We start from the raw sequence: 27628 nt of genomic DNA, 5'->3' as shown, positions 1-27628 counted from the left end.
GGGGCATCTATTTATCACAGATATTTGTTCCTGAGTTATGGAAGTTTTCTATGTCTTTAAATCTTTCTATTATATAGGTATATTGTCGTCTAGAACCCACAACACAAGGGCTGTGGGATATGTGTGAAATTGTCCTATAATATTTATTTATTAAATTTCATAGTTGTTACTGATACCTTGATAGGATTGACATTTACTGTTCTTAAAATTTTTATATCTGATTTAGATTTGTACCTTTATCGTATACTCGTAGGTTTATGAGGTACTTTTGTACTTATACTTCAAAAGAAATTAGATCTATAACAATAAATGTCACAAGCCTTCTAAGAGTCTGAATTGCTGCTGTTAAAGGGAAGACATTCATCAAACGTAAAAACAAAAGCCGAAAGAAAGTAGAAAATAAAATATTCTTAAAATAAGCCGTGTAATCCCCGGGACTGTTATAAATGTCACCTTTGTCACCTTGTGTTAGGAGAGATTCAAATATGTCGCCGTAAATGGAAAGTAATGTTTCGGCAGGCGGTAGGCACCCAAGAGCTTGCTATTGTATGCTATACCGCGTGACGAACTCGGTAAAATATAACGAGGTATTCTCTCTTCTTTCTGTCGATGACTCAAGATTACGTGACTTTAGTTATGCCATCGCTCCGTATCTTTAATGAAATCGAGGAATTTCGTTAATGCATGACTGAATTACGAAATAAATTAGCTAGTCCTCTTTGTTGTTTTATACATTCATAAAATTGGTAATGCTGATATAATACAATGATAATATTACACGTGTTAACAACAAGTGAGGTAAATGAATGAATTAATTTAATAATATTGATAGTTCGTTCATTCTATTTTGATTTCATTTCATTTTACCCCAATGGGCAGTCCTTCTCAATAGTAAGTAATCTCATTTTAGGTATGGATAGTTTCTAGAGCTCAATCAATTTATACGGCGTAAAATTCTGGCATACGAGTATATTATCTAATAAACATAAGAACATTTATTAAAAACAAAATTTAACATCTTATCAAGACAGAGGCGACCCACGACACAGGCTTTGTAAATATACATACGTAAACAAGCTAAAATCATCCACAACACGCTTCGTCATCATATTTTCCACCTATCCTCCAAAATATACATCCACAACACGTTTTGTCAACGGCCTACCTAGTACCTTTATAATAATTAACAATAAACAAATAAAAACCTACCCCCACTCTGATTTTAACCTGGACCAAAAGTTACAAAAATACTGACAGCATGGCCTCGCTGAATGGCCAGTGATATTTGTTGGACCAGGAAAGAATCAGAGCGCGGCAATTTCTTTCAGCCGTCGCCCTATGTTCTTGATAAAGGCTTTGGCCTCGCTACACCAAGAACCCGCCGTCTCGACGGCAACAGGGACAAAATTTTACACTTGTTTGAGGTTGGCGTATTTGCGATGTTTTAACTTGGCTTAAGGAACAAGCATAAGACCATGTCTTTTACCATCGAAATAAATTAGCTAGTCCTCTTTGTTGTTTTATACATATATAAAATTGGTAATGCTGATATAATACAATGATAAATGCATCTAAACGACTGAGGCCTTGGAGCTCCATGATGCACGGGACGTTCGCCGAGACCAAAGCTCCCCTTATCAAATCGTTGATAGCACAGTGCCTGGGTATCCTACCCACGCACCGCAAACACTAATCTAATTATTATAAATAGATAATCAAGTGGTCAGATCTTATCGTAGTAAAATGAGCGCGTAATCAAGATACTGCTTGAACTATACCTATACATTGTGTAATTGAATACAGGGACAACTCTCAATTGGTGGACGGGTGCGCCGAGGGACCCAAAATTCATTTAAAACTTTACTCACCCCATCAATCAAAAAACAATCTAAATTGGACAACATTCACGAGCCATTTTCGAAAAATATTATCGTTTTATTTGCCAGGGGCTCCATTTAGGAAGGATTTTATTTCCCGCAGCAAAAGCGTAATATTGATATTATGACTATTAGAAGCAATGTTTTGGAATGCTTTGTTCAAATAATAAGCCGATTACAGTGGATTTAATATGATAGAACTCCTGAACAAGTTACAAATGGAATCTAATTGGTTTGGCTGCATACTGCTCACGGCCAGCTTCGTCTAAATATTTTAGTTTGTTATGCACGAAGAGCTAGTTCGTTGACGAAGAGTATGTTTCTTAATATCTTCATTATTATTTGAATAGCATATAACGTATATTAGAATAACTATTTATGTTCCAGAAAAAACTTTCATTAGCAACCACTAATGGCCATACCATTATGACAAAGTCAATGGAGGGTATTTATTAAAAAAGTCGGCATCAAAAAGTATTCTTTAAAATTACGAACGCCTGGGATGAAAATCAGTCTAAATGGAAATGCATTAGTACGGTTCGCTGGACGAATAAGGACAAAACGTTGACAGCAAAAAACACCACAAAAGACTTTCATTTTGCAGGCTAGAATTTTTTTTTTAATTATTGGAAAGTGCCTAAGAGTCATTCAGAAACTGCATAGTGTTTTGGTTTTCAATATTGGACACAGGTAAGTAAGGTTACTTTGACGAGTTCTTTTTTTTTAGAGGGTGGGGGGTGATTTATCTGATAGACATTGTTTATAATACATTCTAAAAAACTCGGTGTGCTCAATAAAGCAAAGCGATACTTTACTCCAGGGCAAAGACTGCTACTTTGTAAATCGCAAGTGAGACCCCATATGGAGTATTGCTGTCACCTTTGGGCAGGAGCACCTGGATGCCAGCTTGGGCCCTTCGACTCAGTTCAAAGACGTGCTGTACGAATCGTCGACGATCCCAAACTCACAAGCGGTATTGAACCTTTAAGTCTTAGGAGAGACTTTGCCTCCTTATGTGTGTTCTACCGCTTGTACAATGGGCTGTGCTCTGAAGAATTGTTTGACATGATGCCCACGGCTACTTTCTATCACCGCACCGCCCGCCGTCGGCAGGGTGTTCATCCTCACACCCTAGAACCTAAATGGTCACGCACTGTGCGGTTTAAGAGGAACTTCCTCCCGCGCACGCTCCGGTTGTGGAATGAGCTACCTGCCGAGGTTTTCCCGAGGGTCTACAGTATGAGGTTCTTCAAAAAAGGAGTGTACAGATTTTTAAAAGGTTGGCAACGCGCATGTAACACCTCTGGAGTTGCAGGCGTCCATAGGCTACGGTGACTGCTTACCATCAGGCGGGCCGTATGCTTGCTTGCCACCGTCGTGGTATATAAAAAAAAAAATTCTTCTGTTTAGTTGTACCACAAATGTTTAAATGTTTTTTTCTTCTTTATAACACAAACATGACAAACAGTTACATATACAAATTATGTATACACCGTGTTTTTATTGAATTCCGTTAACTCCCCCGGATATAGTTAATTTTCAAATAAAAATATATTTTACAGTACATATGGGGCTACTTTATAGCACTAGTGCGAGAAGTAGCATATTACGTTACTGTGTCGAACATTTAAAGGGCCATTATGTACTGTAAAACGTTGTACGATACATGTGCGAATAGGTAATTCGCAACTCGTGTCGATTTAAAACACTCCCTTCGGTCGTGTTTTAATTTATCGCCACTCGTTTCGAATTTCCTATTTTTCGCACTTGTATCGTAATGTACTATTTTATATATTTTTTTTTCATTTTATAAAAAGTAATTAAATATTTCATATTGCGTTGTTGTAACAGGGTCATTACATTTAATTCAACCAAACAATTGAAAACTATGATATATGACATCTTTTCGAACATCAATCGTCCGAGATAGTATTTACGTTTAGTAGCAAATGTACACACTCGTACTAAACACTAATCAATATGTAAACAAGCCCTAAGGCAAGTGTATACGCTCGTGAGGGCATTATAAGATAAAAATAAATTATTGATTATCTCCGAAATGGAGTTATTTAGAATACCGGTGTCTTTGAGAAAGTTACTTAATTTAAGCTCAAGATTGCATCCTTGAAAATAACAGAAATAAAAGAAAACACAGTGTATTATATTATTGGCTAAATGTTTATTAATATTACCGAAATGTCCGGTTAAATGAGGCGAGCTATGCTTAGGCTGATTTGTTATGTCGTCTATCAAATTTTCTATCGACCGAACGTTTTGTGTTGTGTCTACATATTAAGTGATGTCACTAGTTGAAGTTCTAAACTCGTGACGAGTTCACTCGATAAAAAATCTGGTCAAGAATGCCACAAATCGAAGTAAGTATACTCGTATCCCGCCTTTAAATCATATTTCACGAGTATTATTTTTTTACAACAGTGCCCTCTATGGATTCCAGTGAACAATTCGATCTTGTCCCCTTAAACGCTAATGCCAGCGATATCCTTCTCTGTAGGTTGAAACACTCACCGCCCTCTAGCGATAATCATTTGCACTGCCTGTGAAAACTTTGAGGTGAAATGAAGGAAAACATTCACTACGGGTCGCCACCATACCCAAAAACGTGAATATTTGAAAGTGTAGTTTCTATGTATCTTATACAATAGATACTCTAACCATATGAATGTTATTTATATAACATTCATATGGTTAGAGTATTATTTCATGATCGTAAAAAATGTTTGTTTGGACAGAGAAGAATCGTGAATATAATATAAGGGAACCAATATATTTTATGACTTTTCTCTTTCTGCACAGACTAAATGTTTCGATATTTGGTGATTGGGTTGTTATATTCGTATTCCCTGTGTTTTCTGTATGCATATTGACTGTTTTAGTTAACATTTAAAAACATTACATGAGTGTTTCTGTATTTCTGGTTATTAATTTGTTTTCACTGTGATGTTTCATCTTTTGATTATGTATCTTTAAAAAATCTTATTGTCACATGTGGCAGAAATAAGTGGAAACAAATTAAAAATAAGCAAATATACTTATTTTCAACATTATTGTAAAGCGATGTATTGATTATGTATCTATGTATACTACATGTATGCTACATGTATTTTGATATGAAAAATTCTAAAGTTTCAAATAGACTCCCTATTGTCCATAATGTTAATTATTTTTATGATATGTACTTAAAGTGGTATTCAGATTTTACCATTTCTTAAGATTTTGATCTTGTTATTATAAAACCTTGAAGATCGCTCACGCCGATTGTGCATGCCGAACGTGCATTGTGCATGCATAACATTGTGCATGCATAACATTGTGCATGCATAACATTGTGCCATTAGACATTTGGTTAGCGCGTATGAAAAGCACTGCGAGTCCTGTCAAGGTCTTATTATAACAAAATTAAAACTTTAAACAGTAAAATAAGAATACAGCTCCTAACCTAAATGTTTCGGTATTGTTTCAGATGTACAAAGTGTTTGATGTGATATTATGTATGGGATACCCCCTGAGTTAGCCCCCTGCCCCCATGCCCCATGCAACATGCCTCAGTCCCCCTCGCCCCGGCTGCGAAGCTACAGGTCCAAACTACCGGCATGATAGCATGACCCTCACCTGACCCGCTACGCTTTCACGACGGCCACACCGAGATTTGACGAAACAAATACGCAACTTAATGCACCGTTTTATCAAAAATATTAAAAGCAAACAGTCATTCATCATAATTTCACGTGATGGATAGCTTCACTCATATTTTAAAGAAACATCAGAATTAATCAGACCGAATTAGCTTTTCTGCAGGCGTGCATTCTAGGTACTATTTTTTAAACACCTTTTTAATACTATTTTTTTCTTTGATGTCGCCTTTACTTTAATTCTGGATACGATTAAAGACGGGAATTTGTGCTGTGTAATTGATTTGTCAACATGTTTAATGATCCAGTGTGGGCGGTTCTTTCTTCTGCATGACTAATGACTATTCCACTGAGTTTAAGTTTTAGGCAGAACATGTAAATAATGTTTTTTATGGTTTCATTTCACGGTTTTACTCTTTTACTTTTAGTCATGTTTTTGAAAACATCTAAGTTGGTGTCCATTTCCAAACATTATGAACGGAAGATATGCCTTGACGCCGGGCCGCATACACCTGCGCGGACCAAAGGACGCTTAGCACGAGGAATTCCGTACATTGCCTGTTCCTATCTTTATCGCTCGCGCGTAATTTATTGCCGTCCCGCTCATGATGATCGCGGCAATGACACTATGCGAGCGGGATAGCAATATAATTACTAGATAGGAACAGGCGAGTCAATGTTAGAAATTCCCCGTGGTAAACTTTCTTTATAGAGACAAAACCGGTGAAGTTGATTTAGTTTACTCTTTCATGCACGGCTAAGAGCCTTTATTGAACTGTCAAATGTTTTCTTTCGATCCCTTTCTTCTGTGCGAAATAGACATTGATAGACAATAGTAGTCGCATAAAGAGACAGATGAGGTATAATACTGCTGGCATTGTGGCTCGCTTGTTTTATATTCTTTACAGTACATATAGTGCTATTTTACCACACCAGTGCGCTAATTAGCACATTACGTAACTAAGTCAAAAAATGTAAAGGGCATATGTACTGTAAAACGCTATAATACACGTGCGAATAAGTAATTCGCAACTCGTGTCGATTTGAAACGCTCCAACCGGCCGCATTTTAATTAATCATTACTCATTGCAAATTTCCTATTTTTCGCACTATTATCTTATGACATTATTAACAGATCCTTTAGTCCTCCTTACTTCTTTAAAATTTGAACATAATTTTGATCTACGTCGCTTTATTTTTATTAATCCTGACAGTTCTAACTTAAGTCATGATAGATAATCATCTTTGAAATTCTAATTGTCAGTTTCTGAATATTATAAGTAATGGTAGTGGCATACACAGCACTTTGCTCGTGACAACTATTTTGAAATATATATCACTAATATAATAATCACTTTGATATGTCCACACTTTCACCACCCGATCACACTAGTTATTTCACTGTCTGATTCACACATTTCCGGAACTGACAATACGCTTATTATAAGTAGATCAAAGTAAACCTTAATTAAAGCTTAATTGATTTAACAAATGGGATATCAAGTAAGTCTACTACGGTGCACGCGTAGAATTCTCATAGTACGTGCTACGCCGTAGATGCTCTACGGTATTTAATTACAGAGCTTGTAGCAGTTTCTATAGACTCGTATAATAGCTTTCTATCGGCCCGATTCGAAGAATGAGATACGATAACGATAAGTTCTGGTTTAGATAAGTTCTCAATTAGATATCGTTTGTATTGACATTTGACAGAAGCGGCTCGATTCGGGCAACCAATGTCACTTTGACGTTAGAAATATCGTAGATAGATCTTATTGGGATCACAGCGAAATCGAAATAAACGTAAATTTTGACATGTTGTTTAGTTATAGATCTTTTAAAGATCTTTCCAAGATCTTAAACGTGTCTTAATCATTCTTCGAATCGGGCCGTATGTGACCTTATAATCATAGTTCAAGAGCTGTAGGTAGTTTGTCAGTTATTAACGAACTCTAAACTTTCCATCGTAGTTATTTATTACTTTATAATTTCATTATTGACGTATTCCTAGGCTATTTGGGGAGTCTAAAATACAATTAATTATCGAACAAACTTTATGGGATCGTAATTGTTTCGAACTATCGGCATAGTGAAATGATTAGAACGAAATTATACAAAGCCCCCTTCGTAGAGAATATATTTAAGTTTACCACAAATTGAATAGCCTTGTGAATAATACATATTAGCATGATAATAATTAGGTACGAACTTATTATTTTACAATTGTGTAATAAATTAAAAAGCAATAAAAATAGGTCACGTTATTTGTAAATAAATACTTGTATAAAGTGACTTGTTTTACCCCTCTCTTATGATTGCTGTTTCGCTGAATTTGACTGTACCACAGTTGCAATAACAGTTTTGAATGATTTAAGGTTAGTTTCACTAGACTTATATCGTCCGTGATATTGACCGTGATTACCTTTTGTATTGTTTTTGAGCTCCCGATATTGGATGTAACTGGGAGAATCAACTTTTTAGCGTCACTCGTTGCCATGGTTACGATTAGTTGTCCAGGGGACAAAAGTTCATTGAAATACTGATTTTATGGTACTTAAATGTATTAAACTTGCGTTTTTGTGGTCGTTATAACCATAATGGGCCCCCTACTAAGCATGTTAATAGAACGGCATACAACGTCTCTTCAAACAAACTGTGCCACTGTTGTCCCTTGGACAACGGGACAGGATAACAAAACAAAAAAAGTTGATTCACCCAACTGCGTCTTGCTGCGTTGAAATATCGACAGCTCAAAAACAATACAAAAGGTAATCACGAATAAAAAGGATATAACGGCCCGATTCGAAGAATGAGATACGATAACAATAAGTTCTGGTTTAGATAAGTTCTCATTTAGATATCGTTTGTATGTCGTATAATTTGACAGAAGCAGCTCGATTCGGGCAACCAATGTCACTTTGACGTTAGAAATATCGTAGATAGATCTTATTGGTATCACAGCGGAATTGAAATAAACGTCAATGTTGACATGTCATTTAGTTATCGATCTTTTAAAGATCTATCCAAGATCTTAAACGTGTCTTAATCATTCTTCGAATTGGGCCGAAGTCTAGTAAACTGTTTGCATTAGATTATTGTATCTACGTTATCGCTGAATAACATCAAAAAGCTTTAGATTATACTAAATGAAATCCTATTTAGTTAATGGTAACTAACAATTTGAACGAAAGAACATAAAATAGCACTAAACAAGTAACTGTCTCTTTTTGTGTGTGTTTCTAATGGAGTAAGCTAGATGTGTTTGTGTGTTTTTAACGCGGAGTTTTGTTTACAACCTTCCAACTGCATCATCAGATTAGCTCCATGAGAGAATACGCATTGTCATCCGAATTGAGGTACGAGTAGTACTCCAAATTTCAGCTGAATCAGATATCAGGAAGTGGTTCATATTTAAGGGAGAAATATACCATGTATTTGTCCGTATAAAATGAGAAAATGTTTTTTCCACTTCTAAATATTTTCCGTTTCTATTGACACAATAAAAAAAAGGTTTATAGGTTTTCCTTTTTTTTTTCAAAATTCGCAATACAAAAAGAAATTATTTTTTTTAGAAAAGAGCGAGTCCTATCAATCTAGAATATATTTTTCTGAAGCGATCGACACCAAAATCAAGGTGATTTGTTAAGATTTAGTTCGTGGAAACCGTTTTCTCCCGAAATGGAAATGGATCGCAAAGCTATTCTTCCCTCTTAAGTATAAGATTTGATCCAAATAAGTCGGCAGCGATTTGATAGCCCACCCTGTGATAGTGTTAAGGAAACGTCATTATTTCATAGAAGTTTGACGTTTCAAATAACACTTGTACTGTCTGGACTGTCAAAATCGCTGCCAAATTATTGCGATCTGACACGATCGATTTCGATGGGATCTAAAGCTCATAGTAAAAGTCATTTATTAATAAACGCTTTAGACATTAAAAGAAACCATGCATATTAATATAAAGAGTCACCAATTGAAAAAAAATCCCCGATGAATTATTTGTAGGTTCCTGCTCAGATAGAAAAATGTTAATCTTCTACAATTCGGGACCATCATTGGAGTAGCATTAGATACTGATTACCCATAAATTTAATAGACTTCTAAGTTCATTTGTCATTAGTATTTCGTAAATCATCTAACACATTCTATCATTTTTTATTAAGTTATCTTATATTAAACACACACAATCATGGCACATAAACACAAATAGCAAGTAGAATCAGTAGCTAATCTAGTTAGCTTGCATTTAGATTCGTAGCCAAATAACCTGTATATAAATAGTTAAATATTTAATTAAGATGTACCTGAGCGTTTACCAAAAAAAATATATTGAAAACCTGATTATCACAGATCCTGATTATTTTGGATTATTCCAACTTCATTAGCATATTCAATTGTGACGCTAAAAAAGGTCCTAAATATTTGTATGGAAATTTTAGTTTCTACTACGTCACGCACATAAACAGGTGAAAAAATTCACACTAAAACGTGACGTTTCGGAACATCTAATTTTAATGGAATGATAGGGAATGCTGGGAATGCTGACGATTCTGTGTAGAGTGAGCCCAAGAAAGTCCAGATTTGTAAGAAACAGGTTTTCAGTTTTTTTTTTATCGCTCACTTACCAAAAAAACAATCGCTTTATCAACACAAGCCTAATTAAAATAATATGTCCATTGCGAACAAACGTGTATTTTAAATTGAATAGGGGTATTATTGACGCTCGAGCAAGTGTACATCAAAATAACATGGAGTGCCGTCGGGTGGTATTCGTTCATCCGAATAGCCGGTTGATAGGCATATCTAACATCACGCCTCGACGGCAGTATTCAATAACCGCTTATTAACCGGGGCCTTATTCTTCAATGTACATTTAACATCTCAAAATGATTTCGAGAACGTAGTGCTTGAGCACGCGTTCATTCTAAAGCTGTACCACATGCGTGCAAGTGCGACACCAATGTGGCAATTGAATTTGTATTCATTTGATTTAAAGATTTTCGTTTCTGAATATAGCCTAAGTACACCTCTACTGATTTGTGTACCTCAATCGTGACTGTTTTTGTTAATAGAACTCGATTTCAGCATTAATATTCAAATTCATTGGATAGGATTGCACACTACGAGTATACATGTAATATAGATATATTCAATAATAATAATTAACAAACAGATACAGTTGATATTACTACCGACAGTTATATAAAAGTAGTTTATATGTAAATAGAAGCGTTTCTACTTTTTATATTAAGTACATTCGCAGTTACATGTACAATATCTACGTGAAGAGCACGAATATTGTTAACCACCACAGGGTGTGTTTATTACTTATCTAATATTGTACAGCCATTCAGTTATCTATCAGCTCAGCGATGCGGACACAAGGGCGCGATATAATGTGGCTTATTCGCGTTTATTCATTTTGTAAACCGAACTCCGAGAGATACCGACATGTATCCTGATACGCATTTTCGCAATAATAAAGCGTTAGTACAGTACCGAATAAAATGGGAGAAAACAAAAACGGACCGTAACTTTTTTTTATTTTTACAGGACAATGACGGCAATATGCTTCGTTTGCAATTTGCCGATACTGTCGCACCAAGTGGGGCTGGTGTGGGCGGGAGGGAACGGCTGGGACGAACTGACGCGGTCCACGCTCGAGGAGAATACGCTCCGGCAGCGGCTGGGCAGCCGTCGCGACTCAGCGGCGCAGGTGTCGTGCCTGTCGCCGCCCGAGCCCGACGTCTCCAACCAGACACAAAGTAAGTAAAAACCTATAAGTATAGTCACGACATAATGTACAAAATTTGTATATGTCATGAGATCAAAATTGATTTGCAAATTTTTATAAACTGTTGATGGACATAAAACTTTAGGAAATTTTTCTGCACGTAATATAAATTTATTTCAGCAATCAAAGAAAATTATTTTTCCTTTTAGCTGGACCTCGCCGTCGACGATCGTCATTGGCGCAACTAACAGATATTTTGCGGGAGTGGGGTGGAGGTGGCAGCAGCGCCCCCCGTCGTCAAAGGGCCCCCTTGTCTCGGCGGGAAACCTTGGCAGACCTCGCCCGCTCCTTGCCTTGGGCGCGCCACGAGCCCCCGCCCCGCCGGCGACGCGACTCATCTGCCGACTCAGGCATCAAATCCATGGCATCCAAACGCCGTGACTCGAAAGCCGCACCCCAAGACTTCCGTACAGATTTTCCTAACGCTTGGGATCGTAGAGATTCAACCACAATTGTGCCAACCCGGGAAAGGCGCGTCAAAAGACGCGGGTCAGGTGACGACAAAGAGCGTCGCGACTCAGTCGACGGACACCGCCACCGGAGAGATTCCGTCGCAGCTCCTCCTCCTCGGATAGTTGCGACACATAGAAAAAGGCGCTTATCACCTCCAACACCCGCGCCACCGTCATTTGTCGATGCTTCGTCAGATCCCGGTCCATCAACGCATATGCCTTCTGTGACAGTAGTTACGGTACATGAACCGAGCCGTTCTGATGGGGAGTGTCAACCGATGACAATGCCGACTATTATAACATCTGCCGTTACACCATCTCCAACGTCTCCTACAATTCCCAGTAATGCAGCTCAGCCGGGTCAAACTTGCCAAACCACTCAAGCTACTGCAGTTTCCCCAAGCGGTAGAACTCCGCCTGGTCTTGGTGGCCGACGAGACTCTACAACGCAGTGTGGTCGAGCTAGGAGGGATTCTCGAGCTGCTGCAAGTCCAGAGCGGAGACTCGGTAGATTACAGAGGCAAGCAACTGCGTTTGATGATCCAAACGGACCACCTGGAACGCGCCGTCGGGATTCAGGACCTTCATTAGGTCCCGATGACGAAAACCGTGTAAGGAGAGATTCGCTAAGCCCTGATTCAGCGGTGCGACCACGAAGAGAGCGATCTCAGTTAAGTCCGGATCGAGCTGGAAATGTGGAGTTAAGCCCATCGGCAGCAAGAAGACGCAGCCGGTTGCGAAGGCAGGCTTCGTGCGCTAGAGGTGGTCGCGCTCGGAGCCCTGAGTCGAGTTCCTGTTCGAGTCGAGACCCTAGCCCAGGCGCGCGTCCCCCAGAGCGAACTATGATCCGCCGCCAATCTACTACTGAAGAAATATTGATAGCGCGAGGGTTCCGGAGGCAGTCCACGACGGAGGAGATGATTAGGTGCCGGAACTTCCGAAGACAGAGCTCGCAGAGCGACGACGCGTGCATGCGCGCGCGCGGCCGTAGGGACTCCTCCACGCAGATCCTCGACGGCACCATAGGCACCATGACCGTCGAGACCACGAGCACATTCTTCGATTCAAGCACACAGACAGGTGAGTTCAAAATAAAATTCAAATATTTGCTAGAGTAACGTAGGTAGGTACTGTTGTCTGTTATCAATTATGCACTGAACCATATTGTAAATTGATCTCATAGCGAATTTTAAGTTACATATCTGTTAGCTTACATAAACTCAAGGCCGTTGGTAAATAAGAGTTATACTTTGCTCAAATTTTAGGGTCATTCTACTAAAACTTTATTCCCTTGGCCATACCTATTCGCAAATTCCCAGGAAATTCCGCTTTATTAGCATCTCATTGGCGACTGTGTAATGCGTGCCAAGTTCCATCTACAACCAAAACAGCTAAGCGGAATTTCTTGGGAATTTGCGAATAGGTATAGCCAGGGGTATGAGAGTAGAATGACCCCTTATCATAATAATGTTTATGCTGTTTTTAATACATTTTATTAGTGAAGCTTCGGTAACTTAACAAATCGTCATCTTAAAATGCTGAATAAGACAAAATGCGCCTTTTAATTTTTATTTGCTACGCAGCTTGAACTTCTCCAAAACACTAAACCACAATTAAGTATAAATCACGAAATAACCCTCAAAAATAGTTGAATTAATTAAGTCTATCACGTTTATTGGCATAATAACTTGATTCCATCTATTGTCACGCAATGTACCTAACTTTGGATATTCAGCGAAACTGTTTTTCCTTAAAATTTGATAAATCGTCCTTTACTTTTGATAAGTTGAAAACAGTTTAATAATTAAGGACGATTTGTGGCTCTAAATTATAATCAAACCTACAGACCCTATAGTTGTACTTATGCGGAATTTGACTCTCGGGACTTTCAGAAGTGCCTTTAACATTTTTGCCCGGTTACGGCTACGGATCAATCTTATTGTGATTAAAAGTAAATTTAGTTTTTGTTCTATTGTTTTTCTTAATTCTTAATATACTTTTTACATAAATGGTATAAAATCGCCTTGTAATTTCAATCAACAAAATGTTTACAGTTTCTGATTTACTTCACTGACTGATTTAGATGTATCAGTAGAATGTTAGAAAAAGAAAACGACACTTAAAAGAAATTAATGAACAAGTTTTATTTTCTCTTTGAGTTTTGTTTTAAACAATTACAAATGTAACAATATAAGTACCGATTTCCCACAAATCCTTATTAGGTACTTAAGTTATTACCAATATAAGCACATTCAAACTTGATTAAAGTTATACATTTCATATAATAGCACGAATGACTCACAGAACGTAACAACAATAAACTCTGACAGTGGTGTAGAGCGCGTTACTAGAAGCCACGTGCTCTGCCCCCGCCCCTTTTCATCAGCCAATCGATTTACTCGCATGTATTCCGTCCCTCTCTAAAGACTGCTTTACCGACAAAAGAGATTCAGGTGCGAGAGAGTAGTGTTAGACAGGCACAGTGGCGCCGCCGGCGAGTGGCAGCTGACGCGGTTGAAGGCTCTCGTGGACGCCTGGTCAAACAGCGGGATGAGATGAGCGGGATCGCCCGGCGCAGGCCCGCCGCCCGCCCGCGCCCTGTCATCTGTTGCCAGCCATGGTTACTAGAGCCCGCCCGACGCGCCGTACACAACGAATAACCTCACTTAACTAGCATTACACTGACAGCAGCTTTAAAACGATAACGAAATAAAAACATTAACCTATCGCATCGGCCACAACGAATCTCGCAGTTCCGTTACAGAAATCCGTGCGTTTAGATAATAGTATTTTGTGAAATTTTGTTTGTATAGCGAATTGTATTTTGTTATGACTTAAGTAATTCATAGAAAGTATTCGTGACGTGTTTTTGGCCTTGTATTTAACTAGTAATAGTGTGACATTTGACAAGTGAACTAAAACGCCTTGAAGGCACTAATAACGAAGATTAAGTGACCTGCTATTGCTGAAAATAAAACACCAAAATCTTAATATTAATCGTATTTTATCGTAGTTTAAGTGTCGTGAAAATAGTAACTGTTTAGAATAGGATAAGGTAGACGATTTGAAGAAATTTTGCAAAATATAAAGCGTGTTTACATCAACACAAGGAGAAGATAACATGGTAAGTGCTTGAACGTATCTAATTCGTACCTATTGGTAGCAACATAAATAACCTCTCAAAGAATAGTCAAGAAAAATAAACATACACTTAAAACCTTTTTGTTTTTATTACACCTTAGTATGGTATCATCATTGTTACTAAGCGATAAATTCATAAACAGCTTATCAATTATAGTTAAAATGATTGAAAAGTAGTTTTTAATAGTAGGTAGGCGGTTTAGTATATGTTTTATAAAGATACTTTACGCGAGAGCTGCATATCTCTTATCAATCATTTAAAAGACAGTTTAATTATACACCTAAGTATGCCTTTGTTCTGGATTAAAATTAAGTCTTGAGTTTTCACGATAGATATTTATTTTCCTAAATTAAATGGTTATTGGCCCAAAATTTTCAGTTGACATTATTGTTTTATTGTTTATTCATACAACACACAAGCTTACAGTTCAGATATCAAAGCGCTTACAATATACACAAAAGGTTAAACATTACAAACTAGGTACAATCACTTAAAAACATATATAGATCTGTGGAAAACGAGCCTGGTGAGTCATAAAAGACATCAACATTCAGGTTTTTGGACAGATAATTCTTTTAAGAGTGAGAGTGCCCGATTGGTGGGAGCATTATAATCGGTAGACTCGTTTTGCCGTGTTGTTGATCCTTGTTCTAGAATAAAATTTAACTAGTGGCTTTGTGAGTTGTAGACCTCGCGAAAAATTAAAAACTTACAATGCAACAGCGAACTTACAATGATCTTACGTGTCATAGACCCTACTGGCGCTTAAGTCATTTCCGCTATTTGGAACTTTTTCAAAAAACGAATCGCAAATTTTTTTTAACTACCGAACCTGCTTATGAAATTTCACGAGAATCGGTTGAGAATTGCGACTTGTAGAGGAGAACATCCGGACATACGAAAGCAGACCTTCGCTAATTTTTTGTGATAAGTTGCTGAACTTATCACAAAAAATTAAACAAATGTAAAATTCTTGAGTTTTCATGATACATATTTTCTTGAATTACGGTTTTTAGTCCAAAATTTCAAAAATGTTTAACGTATTTTTTTTTTCATGTTAAAACCACGCTTCTTGTGTATTTGTTCAACGGGAAAGTTATTTACGAGTATCACCGCCTCCGAATGTTCACCGCCCAATGTCTATTTTATTGTAGTACAGTTTACGACTACGAACCCATGTCAATAACCATACATACTTTATTAGTAGCCTCGGTAAGAAGGCCGTAAACCACTCGAGTCGGTACCCGATAATCAGAAGGGGATAGCAAATAATGTGAATTTATATAATGAGCTCGTGAATTTCGATATTGCTTTTATGATACAGATGTTTTTCATTAAACATGGCAAGGTTAAATTTCACTTAATACAGGCTTTATTAAGATCGCCTTATTTACATATTTAATAAATATATACAGAGGTATTACTATCAATAACTAGCTTAAATCTAAAATAGGCCCTTGAGGCATTGCACCAAGGATGCTGGCGGCATTTCCTCGTTGTATCGCAATGCTGAGACGTTGTGTAAAGAAGCCGCCAGCTCTTCGGTCACCAGTTACGTCTACGTGAACCACGAGAGGGCTTGGGCTATAGTTCCCACGCTAGCCCAATGTGGATTGGGAACTAACATACATACACTAATAAAAATCTGAAATGATAAATAAAAATCATTTTGGCGACACAGTTTTCTGTAGCGTCGCCTATTCCGGTGTAGGATACGGCAGATTCCCAAGGAACCGCCGAAATACCACATTCTTCGGCCAGAAGTCCGCGTTCCCGATGGCTCCCAGCAGCGGCCGCGGCACGCGCACCACAAGCGAGCTGAAGTGAACGTGAACGATTACGTGAACAACAGGCCGCGTAGCCAACATTACAATCGTTAACGCTCCGTAGCGTAGCGTAGTCATCTCTCTCTATCACTCTTCAATATTAGTGCGACTGTGACAGTTGCGTGTCGTTCGCCACGGAGCGTGAACGATATGCACGTTGGCTACGCGGGCAGTTTTAGACTTGTCATGACTTCCATCTTCATTATAAGCTTCTTCAGTATGTTATCGTCTACTATTTACTAAGCATTTCGAGAATTCGACTGCTTCAATTAGTGTGCATTCGTCCTGGTCCCGAGCCAATCTTACCAATTGTCGTAGCTATCTTCCGAGTGTCCTAGCTCAAAACTGTTTTTTTGTTTGTTTTTTTTTACGTTTTCCAAAGTAATTTAAATGCTGTAATCGGGTATATGTCGTATATGTACAACATTTGTAATTAGTGGTAGTAAAACAAGTTATTGTTTTTATGAAATTGTACTTGGCTTGTACTATTATTACACCGCGGATAATAATTCTTTGACTATAAAAAAGAAGACTGTTTTTTATGGCGTCTTCTACGATCGCATTAATTAGATACGGCCTTTTCTATCGCACGTATATTATTTCAATAAAAACCGTTTTATTATCGTTATCAAGGTAAGTGTTTTATTACAAGAAGTCTATTATAAAAGAGTTAACTTGAGGTAAAAAAAATTTTTTTTGTAAATCTATAACCTATTGTTATTGATTTCTTTAATCTACTTAAATAGGATTGAGTATATAGATACCAACGTATCAAACCAGCTAGGAACTGTACGAGTATCAGCAATATGTTACTATGAAGTAAGACAGATTAGCCAAGGTGTAAGACTCGTAAAAAGTACCTTGCTTACGATAATATCACGTTCTACGATATCACAGCTCAATAATCAGTTTCCAAATTAGAAACAAAATTGAATTCCGCTAACGTTGTTCGTAATTTGCCTACTCTCTATAGGCATAAGGAAGATTAACAACAGACATAATAATTATATATCATTTCTAAAACATCAAGAATTTTGTCAATATTGTCTTAAGCAACACTTCTTCAAGTTTCAAACTTCAACCTCAAAGTCACAGCCATTTATCATATTTTAGAAATACAATGAACATTTCGATTTATTGCGGCGTTGTTTGTATAAGTTAAATAACATTTTATCCGAGGGCCTGGAGCGCGAAATTTGCTAAACACCCTTCATCAATAATGGAACACGGTGCCAGGCCGGCTCGGCCCGAATACTGAAGTGCCTGGCACATGTTATGAAAGGATGTATAAGTTGAATTTAAAATTTCACAAGTGTCCAGAATCAAGACCGAGGCAAACTCGACGACTTGGCGACGAGCCAGCTTTCCCTTTCAGCTGAGTCCGGCAGGCGTATTCTGATTGTAATATCAAGTTAAAAACGTCACTTTTGACACTGACAGATTATAAACATAATAAATTCAGATCAAATTCATAACCTGTTATTACCACAGGGTGCCTAGGCAAGATCTTTTCCTTGCTTGCCTCCGTAGCGAACGATACGGTAGTCCCTTTCTCTATGTCTCTTCCGTATTAGTGCGATAGAGAAACATGAACGTATTGATCACCACGAAGCAAACGATTGGCATTTTTGCTTGGCACCCAGACCTCCAAAGTAAAGGATTACCTGACAAATATCAAAAGTGCTACCGAAATCGAAATGATGTCAAGTGTCACATTGGAAGTATTGCATTCAGAAATACCTAATATGTAATTGCGAAAATTATAAGCTTTAGCGTCAGACATTCCAAGATATAATCACATTAATCACCCATCGTATCTCCTGAATACAGCATTTCGTATTTACGCACTTGAAAAAATAATAACATCGATAAGTCAGTCATAGAGTAATAATCAAAAGATGTAAATTCTACTTGCTGTAATTTACCTGGAAATTACAAGAATGCAAATCAATTACAAATCCGACCATAATTTCTTTATTACATATATTAAGTATTCACAAATAAAAACGTAAACTGTAGAATACAGTGTCAAAATAATTAAAAAAAAATTGGCAATGGGTGTATCAAAGAAGGTATCGAACGTGTTGTGTATTTCGCGGTCTTTATGTTAAAAATATCTATAACGCTAAGGTAATATCGATAATAGACATGTCGATATTTGATTTTGTAAATCACTTTATTTTGCTACAAAAACTTCTATGTCTGCTCATGATCGTATATACGAAGTGACCTCGTGTTGCCACACACATGAGAAATATAATAAATGTGCCTTTATCTTTAAAATATTATTTTTTCTTCAACCTAGCATTTTCCCGGCCTAACGCCAGGCTCCGCTTGAATTACATTAAAAAAACCACTTAGGTACTGAATATTTTTTATTAAAAATACTTTGTGAGTCAAAATTAGCAGTGAACAAAATAGGTACGATTTTACATGCAATGATATATTCTCAAAATAGGTTATAGACGTTCCAAAATTGGAGCGCTTACTTTGTGAAGTTGTGACAAATTGTATAAGTTGCCGTTAGTCGCATCTGGGCAAGCGAGAGATGTGCATGTGCTAACTAGCTCCCGCTCAGACAAGCCCATGTTTAACAACTAGTATGACAAACATGTATGGAATGCGAAAATTAATCAAAAATAACAGATTTTTTCGTAGGTATATAAATAAATATGGAAGTATATTTTGTGCTCCTTATGTATGAGTATAACCTATCTATAGTTATATAATATCATTGTTTGCGTGTCATATTCTATCATTAACGTACGCTCGTCTGAGGTTAATTTCATGTTGATTATATAGTCGTTGAACATAATCAAATGTTTATTAATTATATTTTAATCCAAATGGCTGCGTTGAGTCTGAAACGTTAATTTATCTAAGGTCTGGTTTTAACCCTTAACAGGATCAGTAAAGGATCTTAGACGGTTCACGATTGCACTTACTAAATCCTTGCCGCTGAAAATTTAATTTCTGCCAGCACATTTGGGTTCCACTACGAACATAATTGGATTCTGAAGAGACAAACGACTGCCGAGATAAAATCAAATTTCAGTGTTTTAATTAAATTACTTCGATAATATACGATTGCTGAATTCGTACAATAGATTTTTATAATGGTTCGCAGTTTTTCATTTGCTATGAGATAAGTATGCCTAATAGTAGTTTATGTGACGGCTACGTAATGAAAGACATTAAAATACGAGTATCGGCCGATTCGAAGAATGATTAAGATACGTTTAAGATCTTGGAAAAAACCTTTAAAAGATCGATAACTGAATGACATGTCAAAATTGACGTTTATTTCGAGACCGCTGTGATCCCAATATGATCTATCTACGATATTTCTAACGTTAAAGTGACATTGGTTGCCCGAATAGAGCTGCTTCTGTCAATTATACGACATACAAACGATATCTAAATGAGAACTTATCTAAACCAGAACTTATCGTTATCGTATCTCATTCTTCAAATAGGGCCGTATGGGTTTAAGAAACGAACGGAGTTTCTTAAAAGGACCACACGAGTGTTGTAATGCCTAATTAGGTACAGTTAAATACACTATTTTATCTACACACATGTTATTAACTTTCTGTAATATATTCACTAACCTAATATTACAGCCAACATTGGGGGAACATTTCTTTCTTGGCGGAACTCGCGGATATTAGGTGGCGTCTCCTCATTTTACACGAAACTTTTGCTACAAGTTACTTTAAAATCAACAAAATAACATTATTTTTATACTTAGATTTAATTAAAAATTAAATTGTACGTCAAATGGCGGTAAATTAAAACTTTTCACGCATGTCACGCATTCGTAGTTTTTTTTTTAAATTCAGATTCAAACTATGTATATAGACGGGAGTCGATTTCCGTATAGTTTGATACAAACTAACATGCGAGATTTATCAAAATTGTATGCAATTGACATTTCATTTCGAATAAAACGTCATCTTGTCTGATATTAGAATAGAGGTCAAATGGAATTACTATTTTTTGCATTACCAAATAAATTTTGATATAATAATATTAATAATAGAGCAATTACAACATTTTCACAGATAAGAAATTTGTTATACTTAACAAAACAGTTTACCTTAATGTTGGCCATTATTTACGGATTTTGAAGGCATCGTCGAGGGTTTTTGATATGTGTGTAGATAAAATTAGTTTTGAAACTACAAGAAGCACTTAATTTTAAGAAAATATTCAAGTAATATCAAAACTGCTGGAAATTATTACGTGATGTCACAGGCGTCTTCTGATTTTAATAAAATGTAATGAATTAGATCCGGACTAGTTATGGAACTGATCTGTCAGTGTCAAAATTTACATTTCTACAGCCATAAACATCACTTTTGACACTGACACAATAAGATGGTTCTGAATCCATAACTAATCCAGATTTAATTCATAACCAGGTTTTTAAACCAAAATACGCTTGTCATTCATTATCAACCATCAATGAAATAGAGATAGAACCTTATGGGTCTTGAACGAAATCGAATTTTATCAATAAAATTTTATTTAAACAGGTATAATATTCATGCGTATGTAACGCAGCCAGTGTTGTAGAAATGAGATTAAATTGAGATCAAATTTAAATCTCAAATGCTGCCCTGGTTAGAAAGTTACAAATTGATTTCATTGTAAAGTTCGATTAGGCCCTCAAGGCTTATGCACGCGAGTAGATGATTTTTTTGCCATTAGTCGGAAAAGAATCGCCTACATGCTGAGACAGGTGCGCGGCAGCGGCAACAATCTTCTCAAGGTGTGGGCCGAGCACCTCGACTGCCGGGTTATAAAAGTTTTGGGTGGAGGTGGTAATTGGGAGAGCTAAATAGAGCATTGCAACCTGTGCTCCTCCTCTCCTAATGGCCGCACATCTTAGTTTTTAGTCATAAGTTCTTATTTTTATTTTAGTACCTAATAGTTTTAAGTTTATACTAATAGTGGTTATGGTTCAGTGATCTGACATAAACGGTTTTTTTATCCGAACAACTAAGCGAGCTAAGGGCAAGACTAAAAGAGGAATGAAACACATTGAGTACAGCCGGCATTATTCCGCACTTCTTTATATTCCAGTCATATTTATCTCTTCTATGGTAATAAATGTGCACGAAACGACACCAAATTTTGTTGGCTGTGCTCAATATCGCACATAGTTGATTTTACGTGACCGACGTACTGAACGTCAATATTTTTTGAGGCGATGCAGATAGCTTTCCGTTTATTGACTTTTATTGTGGCAGTTTCCATTATATTATCCGTTAAATAATATATATAATTTTATTTATTCTAGAAATAGTGGAAATGTAAGAATTAATTCTTTCGATGGTACTATGATCTTCAGTTTAGTTCTTGACGGCCTGATTCGAACAAAAGTGACGTTTCTTCAAAAAAACTTCACTTTTGACACTAGCATATCCGGTCCATATCATATCTAGACCTAATACTTGAGATCGAATGAGGTCGTCATTGTCGTCAGTCTATTATAATTTATACTTAATGTAACTGAATTGTGCAGAAACTTAAAATTTCGGTCCTCGGATATTTTGGGATAGTGTCGTAATTTGTATATTCAAGAATTATGTTTCAAAAGTACTTAAATTGACTTACCTGCTTAGTGTGTGTAGGTATGATACGAATTGCAAGCTATGCAATATGTGTGGTATTGTTACAAGTTACGCTATACAGCTTCACATTTGATTTTATGCAATAGGTACCTACTTTACTAATACAAGTTACATTTTACAGAACCATCCCCGTTGTACGACAACAACCATTACCACGAGGAATGTCTCCGCTGCAACTCCTGTGGGCTGAATCTGACTGGACCCAATCAGGTTAGTGCCTGTCTTCGTATATCTGTTGGCGGCTGATCGTAAAATCAGGCAGATCGTGAAATTTCTAGGCAAATCATGAAAATCATTTTCTCGTTCCTTGAGTCGTCGGATAGACAGTTTCCCCTTTGGGCAACTGCAGCAACCTAACGATCCTATCCTACATATCCATTGGTTTAATGAGACTACCGTCAAAACATTACACAGGAACTTTACGATCGGCTGCCGACATATCGACACTAATATTCGACTCATCAAAGTGGCAAGTCATGATAATATGGCGTACAAAGAGGTACCCAAAGGAGTACTGCAAAAGTCTAATATAAAGATAGATATACAATAAACTTCAAAATCCACATTGTAGAAACAAGCCAAGACTAGCATCTTCGAGCTTCAAAGAGTGAGATCGTCTTATTTGAATATGCTTAGGAGTGATTCGTGGAATCGAACGAGGCGAGATTGGAACCTTAATACGTAGTGTCTTAAAATAAATCAATTTACAAAATCACATACTCTGAGACGAAGATTCCTCTTAAGAATTTGGCAACGTTCAGTAAACAAATTTATGATGAATGTAATGGAATTAAGGGATGTAAGTTAATAGGCTATCTCCATAAAAATGTTTCTGGACCAGAAATGTCAGCTGATAGATCAAATTCGTAACAGTTTCAGAACAAGAAATTAAAAATATTAAAATTTGACATTCACTGCTAAGCTACACTCATAGTGCTACGACATAGCCGATGGCATAGTTTTCTTAGTTTATAGCGATAAAGCCTTGCAGAGGCTTAAAGCGAAATGGGACGGGGGGGGGGGGGGGACACGTGACTGCTTCTCCGTACAAAAGTAGTCCCCATTATTCTTTCTGGATATAAATATCCTAGAATTTATTTTTTACGCAATTTGACGTTTATTAACTACAGCTATGCCCCTCCGATTTTATTTTTTTTCATTTTAAGAGGACCTGTCCTTTATGTATAATAAAGTGTTTACATACATACATACATGCTTTTAAAAATTTATATGGAATTTGTTTTTCAGTCCTCTCTTCTAATATTAAATAAGTTTTAGGAAAAAAAAAACATTTTTGGTACAAGCTGTTATCGCTTACTGTTATTTATTTCCACGGGAAACTAATACTCATCGAGATAATTCTACCAACCCCAAACACAATTGAGTTGTTTTATTACTACTCCCTTGGTCACCTCCTTTTTCATCTCTCTGTCTTTATCATGATATTGTACCATAAGATGTGACCTACAATAACTAACAGGGCAAGTTAAATAAAAGCTTGTAAAAAATCGAATAAAGGCAAACGAAAGGGCATAACTATGCTTAATATACAATAAATTGAGTAAAATTATAGTCCTGGCTGTTAATATCCAGGGAGGAAAATGGGAACTACCTTTGTATGGAGAAGCAGTGCTCTATATCGTCTTTACGACAATACATCGTGATGGGATCAATTCAATCAATACCTACGCAGCTACATCTTTGAAACGAAGTGTAACTTTGGATAAAGAACAAAGGTTCAATGAGACTTGTACTTCCTTACTCGTACCTACCAATTATTCCAATTAGTAACAATAGCCACTTGCACGGATTCATATTGAATAATAAACTACATAAAGATTGTTATATTTAACAAACAAAAACGGATTTCATGTTCCTATTCCGCTATTTCTTTTATCTCCGTGATTACAGTTTAGATTTCTCTGATTTTAATTATTTAAATTTAACACATTTCAACTACTTCATTCACGTATTCAATTTATTTTGTACAACAGCTGAAAGTTCGCAATTAAACTGGATCCGTAAAACATCATTGAAAAATATAATTTGCGAATTTGCGACTTGTTAGTACCTATAACAATACAAAACTTTATGATTGCATAACATAATAAATTCATTTCATTCAATGACTCGTGAACATGAACTAAACGAGCTTCTAAAGTTTTAGTTAACTTTCTTTGTTAAAATAACTCTGTAACAATGATATAATTTCGTGGTAAAATTTATATCAGTATTATAACAAATTTCATTTCAATTGCTTTATTTTCGTACGATGTGCCGCGTAGGTATTCGTAAATGTAACTGTCCAATTCAAATATATAACTATCCTTTTTGTTATCTACCCTAACTCCGTTTTACCTGTAGTTCTATAGTTTATAACTTCCCAGCATTAAAGTTTAGGGCACACAATGTTGTGCGCAACACAATCCTAAAAGATATCTCTTCATCGGTGCTTAGACTAAGCCATTACTGTAATTAATAGATAAAGAACACTAAACGCAACCCTTCCAAAATTTAGGGAAAACTTATAGAGGTAACACACAGTACATCCAGTATATTGACTACACTATATTGAATAGCATGTTTATCCTACTGCCTGATTTTGAAGATTATTACTGATACATTCGAGATTTGTTAACCAAATAAACGCACCTATCAAAATTATACAAATTAATTAAAAATATGCAAATTATTCAATTCTGCGTGGTAGTCAAATGGACTACCGTAGGAAATGTAGGTAATATTGTCAAAGTGAAAAAGTGTAAGGATATATATTTGTTACTTATATAATACCGTGTGACGGGGACAACATGATATTATTGATATCGTGGGACCGCCATTATACTTATAGTTACATTTTTTAATCCCTTCTTCGCCTCTTTGGCGACGATGTTGTATATGTGATTAACAAGTTGTAAACTTTACTCAAATGAGATAGATGCCAGGCAGCTCAAAAGTGTGACATGACAAAAGACTGTTACTTTTTATACTGTTCATAAAACGTTAGTAGAGCTTAATGGCGCCCGGCCCCCATCGGATAATAATCAATATGAGGCGCTTCTGCAATCAAATCATGCTAATAGTCTTTTCGGGTAAACAAAGGTTTGTTGAAGAGAAATGCTATATTTCCGTCAGTTTCAAAATATGACGACCTGTATTTTTGGGCAACACTGTATACCTATAAATAAATAAATAATAAATAATAAATAAATATTTATAGGACATTATTACACAAATTGAGTAAGTCCCACAGTAAGCTCAATAAGGCTTGTGTTGAGGGTACTTAGACAACGATATATATAATATATAAATATTTATAAATACTTAAATACATAGAAAACACCCATGACTCAGGAATAAATATCCATGCTCATCACACGAACAAATGCCCTTACCAGGATTTGAACCCGGGACCATCAGCTTCGTAGGCAGGGTCACTACCCACTAGGCCAAACCGGTCGTCGTACATGCGGTGAAGCCTTTGTAACGAAGTAAAACTTTCGCCTTTTTATACGAGTAAGAATAACGATGTCGAAAAAAAATTCGACCTCTATATTGAGACTTTCAGGCAGCGATCTCGGAAAATATGGTTTTGGAAATATATATTTTTAATATATTCTCTAAATAACCTGATAGAAGAATAACGTTATACTGTTGGTATTTTTTTGTAACGGACTATTTTTAAAGACGAGTTTGTGTAATATTTTTATTGGAACAACAAAAAACAAGTAAAACATAATAAAAACACTTAAAAACTTATAAATAAAAAATTTGGCCAAGTTGAAGTCACTCGGTAGGATGCCCAGAAGGCTGGCCGCATTGCCCCGCTGGATGGCATTGCTGATCCGCTGGGCAAAATATTGGCCAGCCCTCTGGTCACCAGAAGCCTCTATAAGGCGCTTTGACAGCTCCTCATAGAGACGACGCGCGCTAGGCCCCCACGGCCCCAGGGTTTCTACCCCAAACGCCGCAAATATGTAGCTACTACCTAGTGCGACATACTTGCGACGTTTGAGGCTTTCGGCCGAGGATGCAGCCGCACCAGCGCCAACTTTGGTACCTGGAATATGGGACGGCGCCAGGGTAGCCACGCAGGTAGCGTTCCAGACAGTGGCCGAACCATACTCCAAGTCACCAGCGTCATTTCATCAGACATCTTGCCATCAACCCTGGCCAGACCGTTGGGCTCGAGGACCGCTGGTACCTTGGCACTGAAAAGGGCCCTTCGGATAACGTCCTTGAGATTGGCGTAGCGAGGGATCCTTCCAGCACTACGGCTGCATGAGAGGCCGTGGTAGCCCAGATTATCCACCATAACTCCGCATTGGCACCGGTGAGGCATGTTTGTTGATGCCTCTATTCTGAGACATGTGGCCAAACGGAATGTTGTATTGTCCAAGAATGTGCCCACCGTTGTGGATGGTTGCGTTTGCAACCACAGACCAGACTCCCATCCCGGTCGCGAGGAGACGAGCTCGATCTGTCGGACTAAGTGCCGTATCCAGGACACGATTCCTAGTTAGACGACAGAGAGGCTCGTCCCACTGCCTTTGCGAACATGGGTTGACAGGTGAGTCTGTATTAGGGCATGTTAAAGACCATACGTTCTTGGCCTCGGTACAGTGCGCAGCCTCCAGGACCCCAAGGGAAGAGGCTAAAATATTCCCGATGAGGTTTTGAGCACCGTGTACCGAAGCCAAGAAAGCGGGTAGAGCCACGCTGGAAATTTTGCGGATGCCCAGGCCGCCCAACCTAATGGGTAGGCTAGCCTAGTTCCAAGTTCTTTCGGCAAAAGATATGTTGAAAATGGTGGTGAGGGAATGGTGGGAGGATATTGTTCTGAGTACGCATAAAAACCATAAATCAGAAAGCTATTTACTACAAGTATTTGTACTTTTAATGCTATAATTGTGTACCGACATTATCACGTGTCAATCAAACGAAAGTATTCCTACCGAATCGGAAGTTATTGAGAAGGGTTGACGTTACACTCAATACTTATTTTTTGTAAGTGTAGAATAACTATCAAAGCAAGCATATCAAGAGTGAAATTGCATGTAAGATGAAAGTAAATTACTTAAGATAAAAACAATGCCCAGGAACGAAATTCCTCCAAATTTTCCTTCAAATGATTTCTCCAATTACTTTCTACTGATTTTGGGATCTCCTGATTTGCGCGACTTCATATGCCAAGTCCCGCATATCTAGTCGCACGAGTACCGGCAAGATATACTAGCAATGCTGCGGC

At 37.2% G+C, this 27628-nt stretch overlaps 1 protein-coding gene across 1 annotated transcript in view; it reads left to right on the top strand.

The window, feature by feature from the left end:
• Positions 1 to 27628, top strand: part of LOC133525772 (uncharacterized) — a 333725-nt gene that overhangs the window by 224808 nt on the left and 81289 nt on the right. The window contains exons 4-6 of the mRNA XM_061862154.1: positions 11081 to 11292; positions 11471 to 12853; positions 22502 to 22590. Coding sequence (XP_061718138.1) covers positions 11081 to 11292; positions 11471 to 12853; positions 22502 to 22590 — 1684 coding nt within the window. The remainder of the gene's footprint in view (positions 1 to 11080; positions 11293 to 11470; positions 12854 to 22501; positions 22591 to 27628) is intronic.

The sequence above is a fragment of the Cydia pomonella genome, chromosome 15 (genome assembly GCF_033807575.1).
Source record: "Cydia pomonella isolate Wapato2018A chromosome 15, ilCydPomo1, whole genome shotgun sequence".
NCBI lineage: Eukaryota > Metazoa > Arthropoda > Insecta > Lepidoptera > Tortricidae > Cydia > Cydia pomonella.
This window is presented reverse-complemented; position numbering and strand designations above follow the sequence as displayed.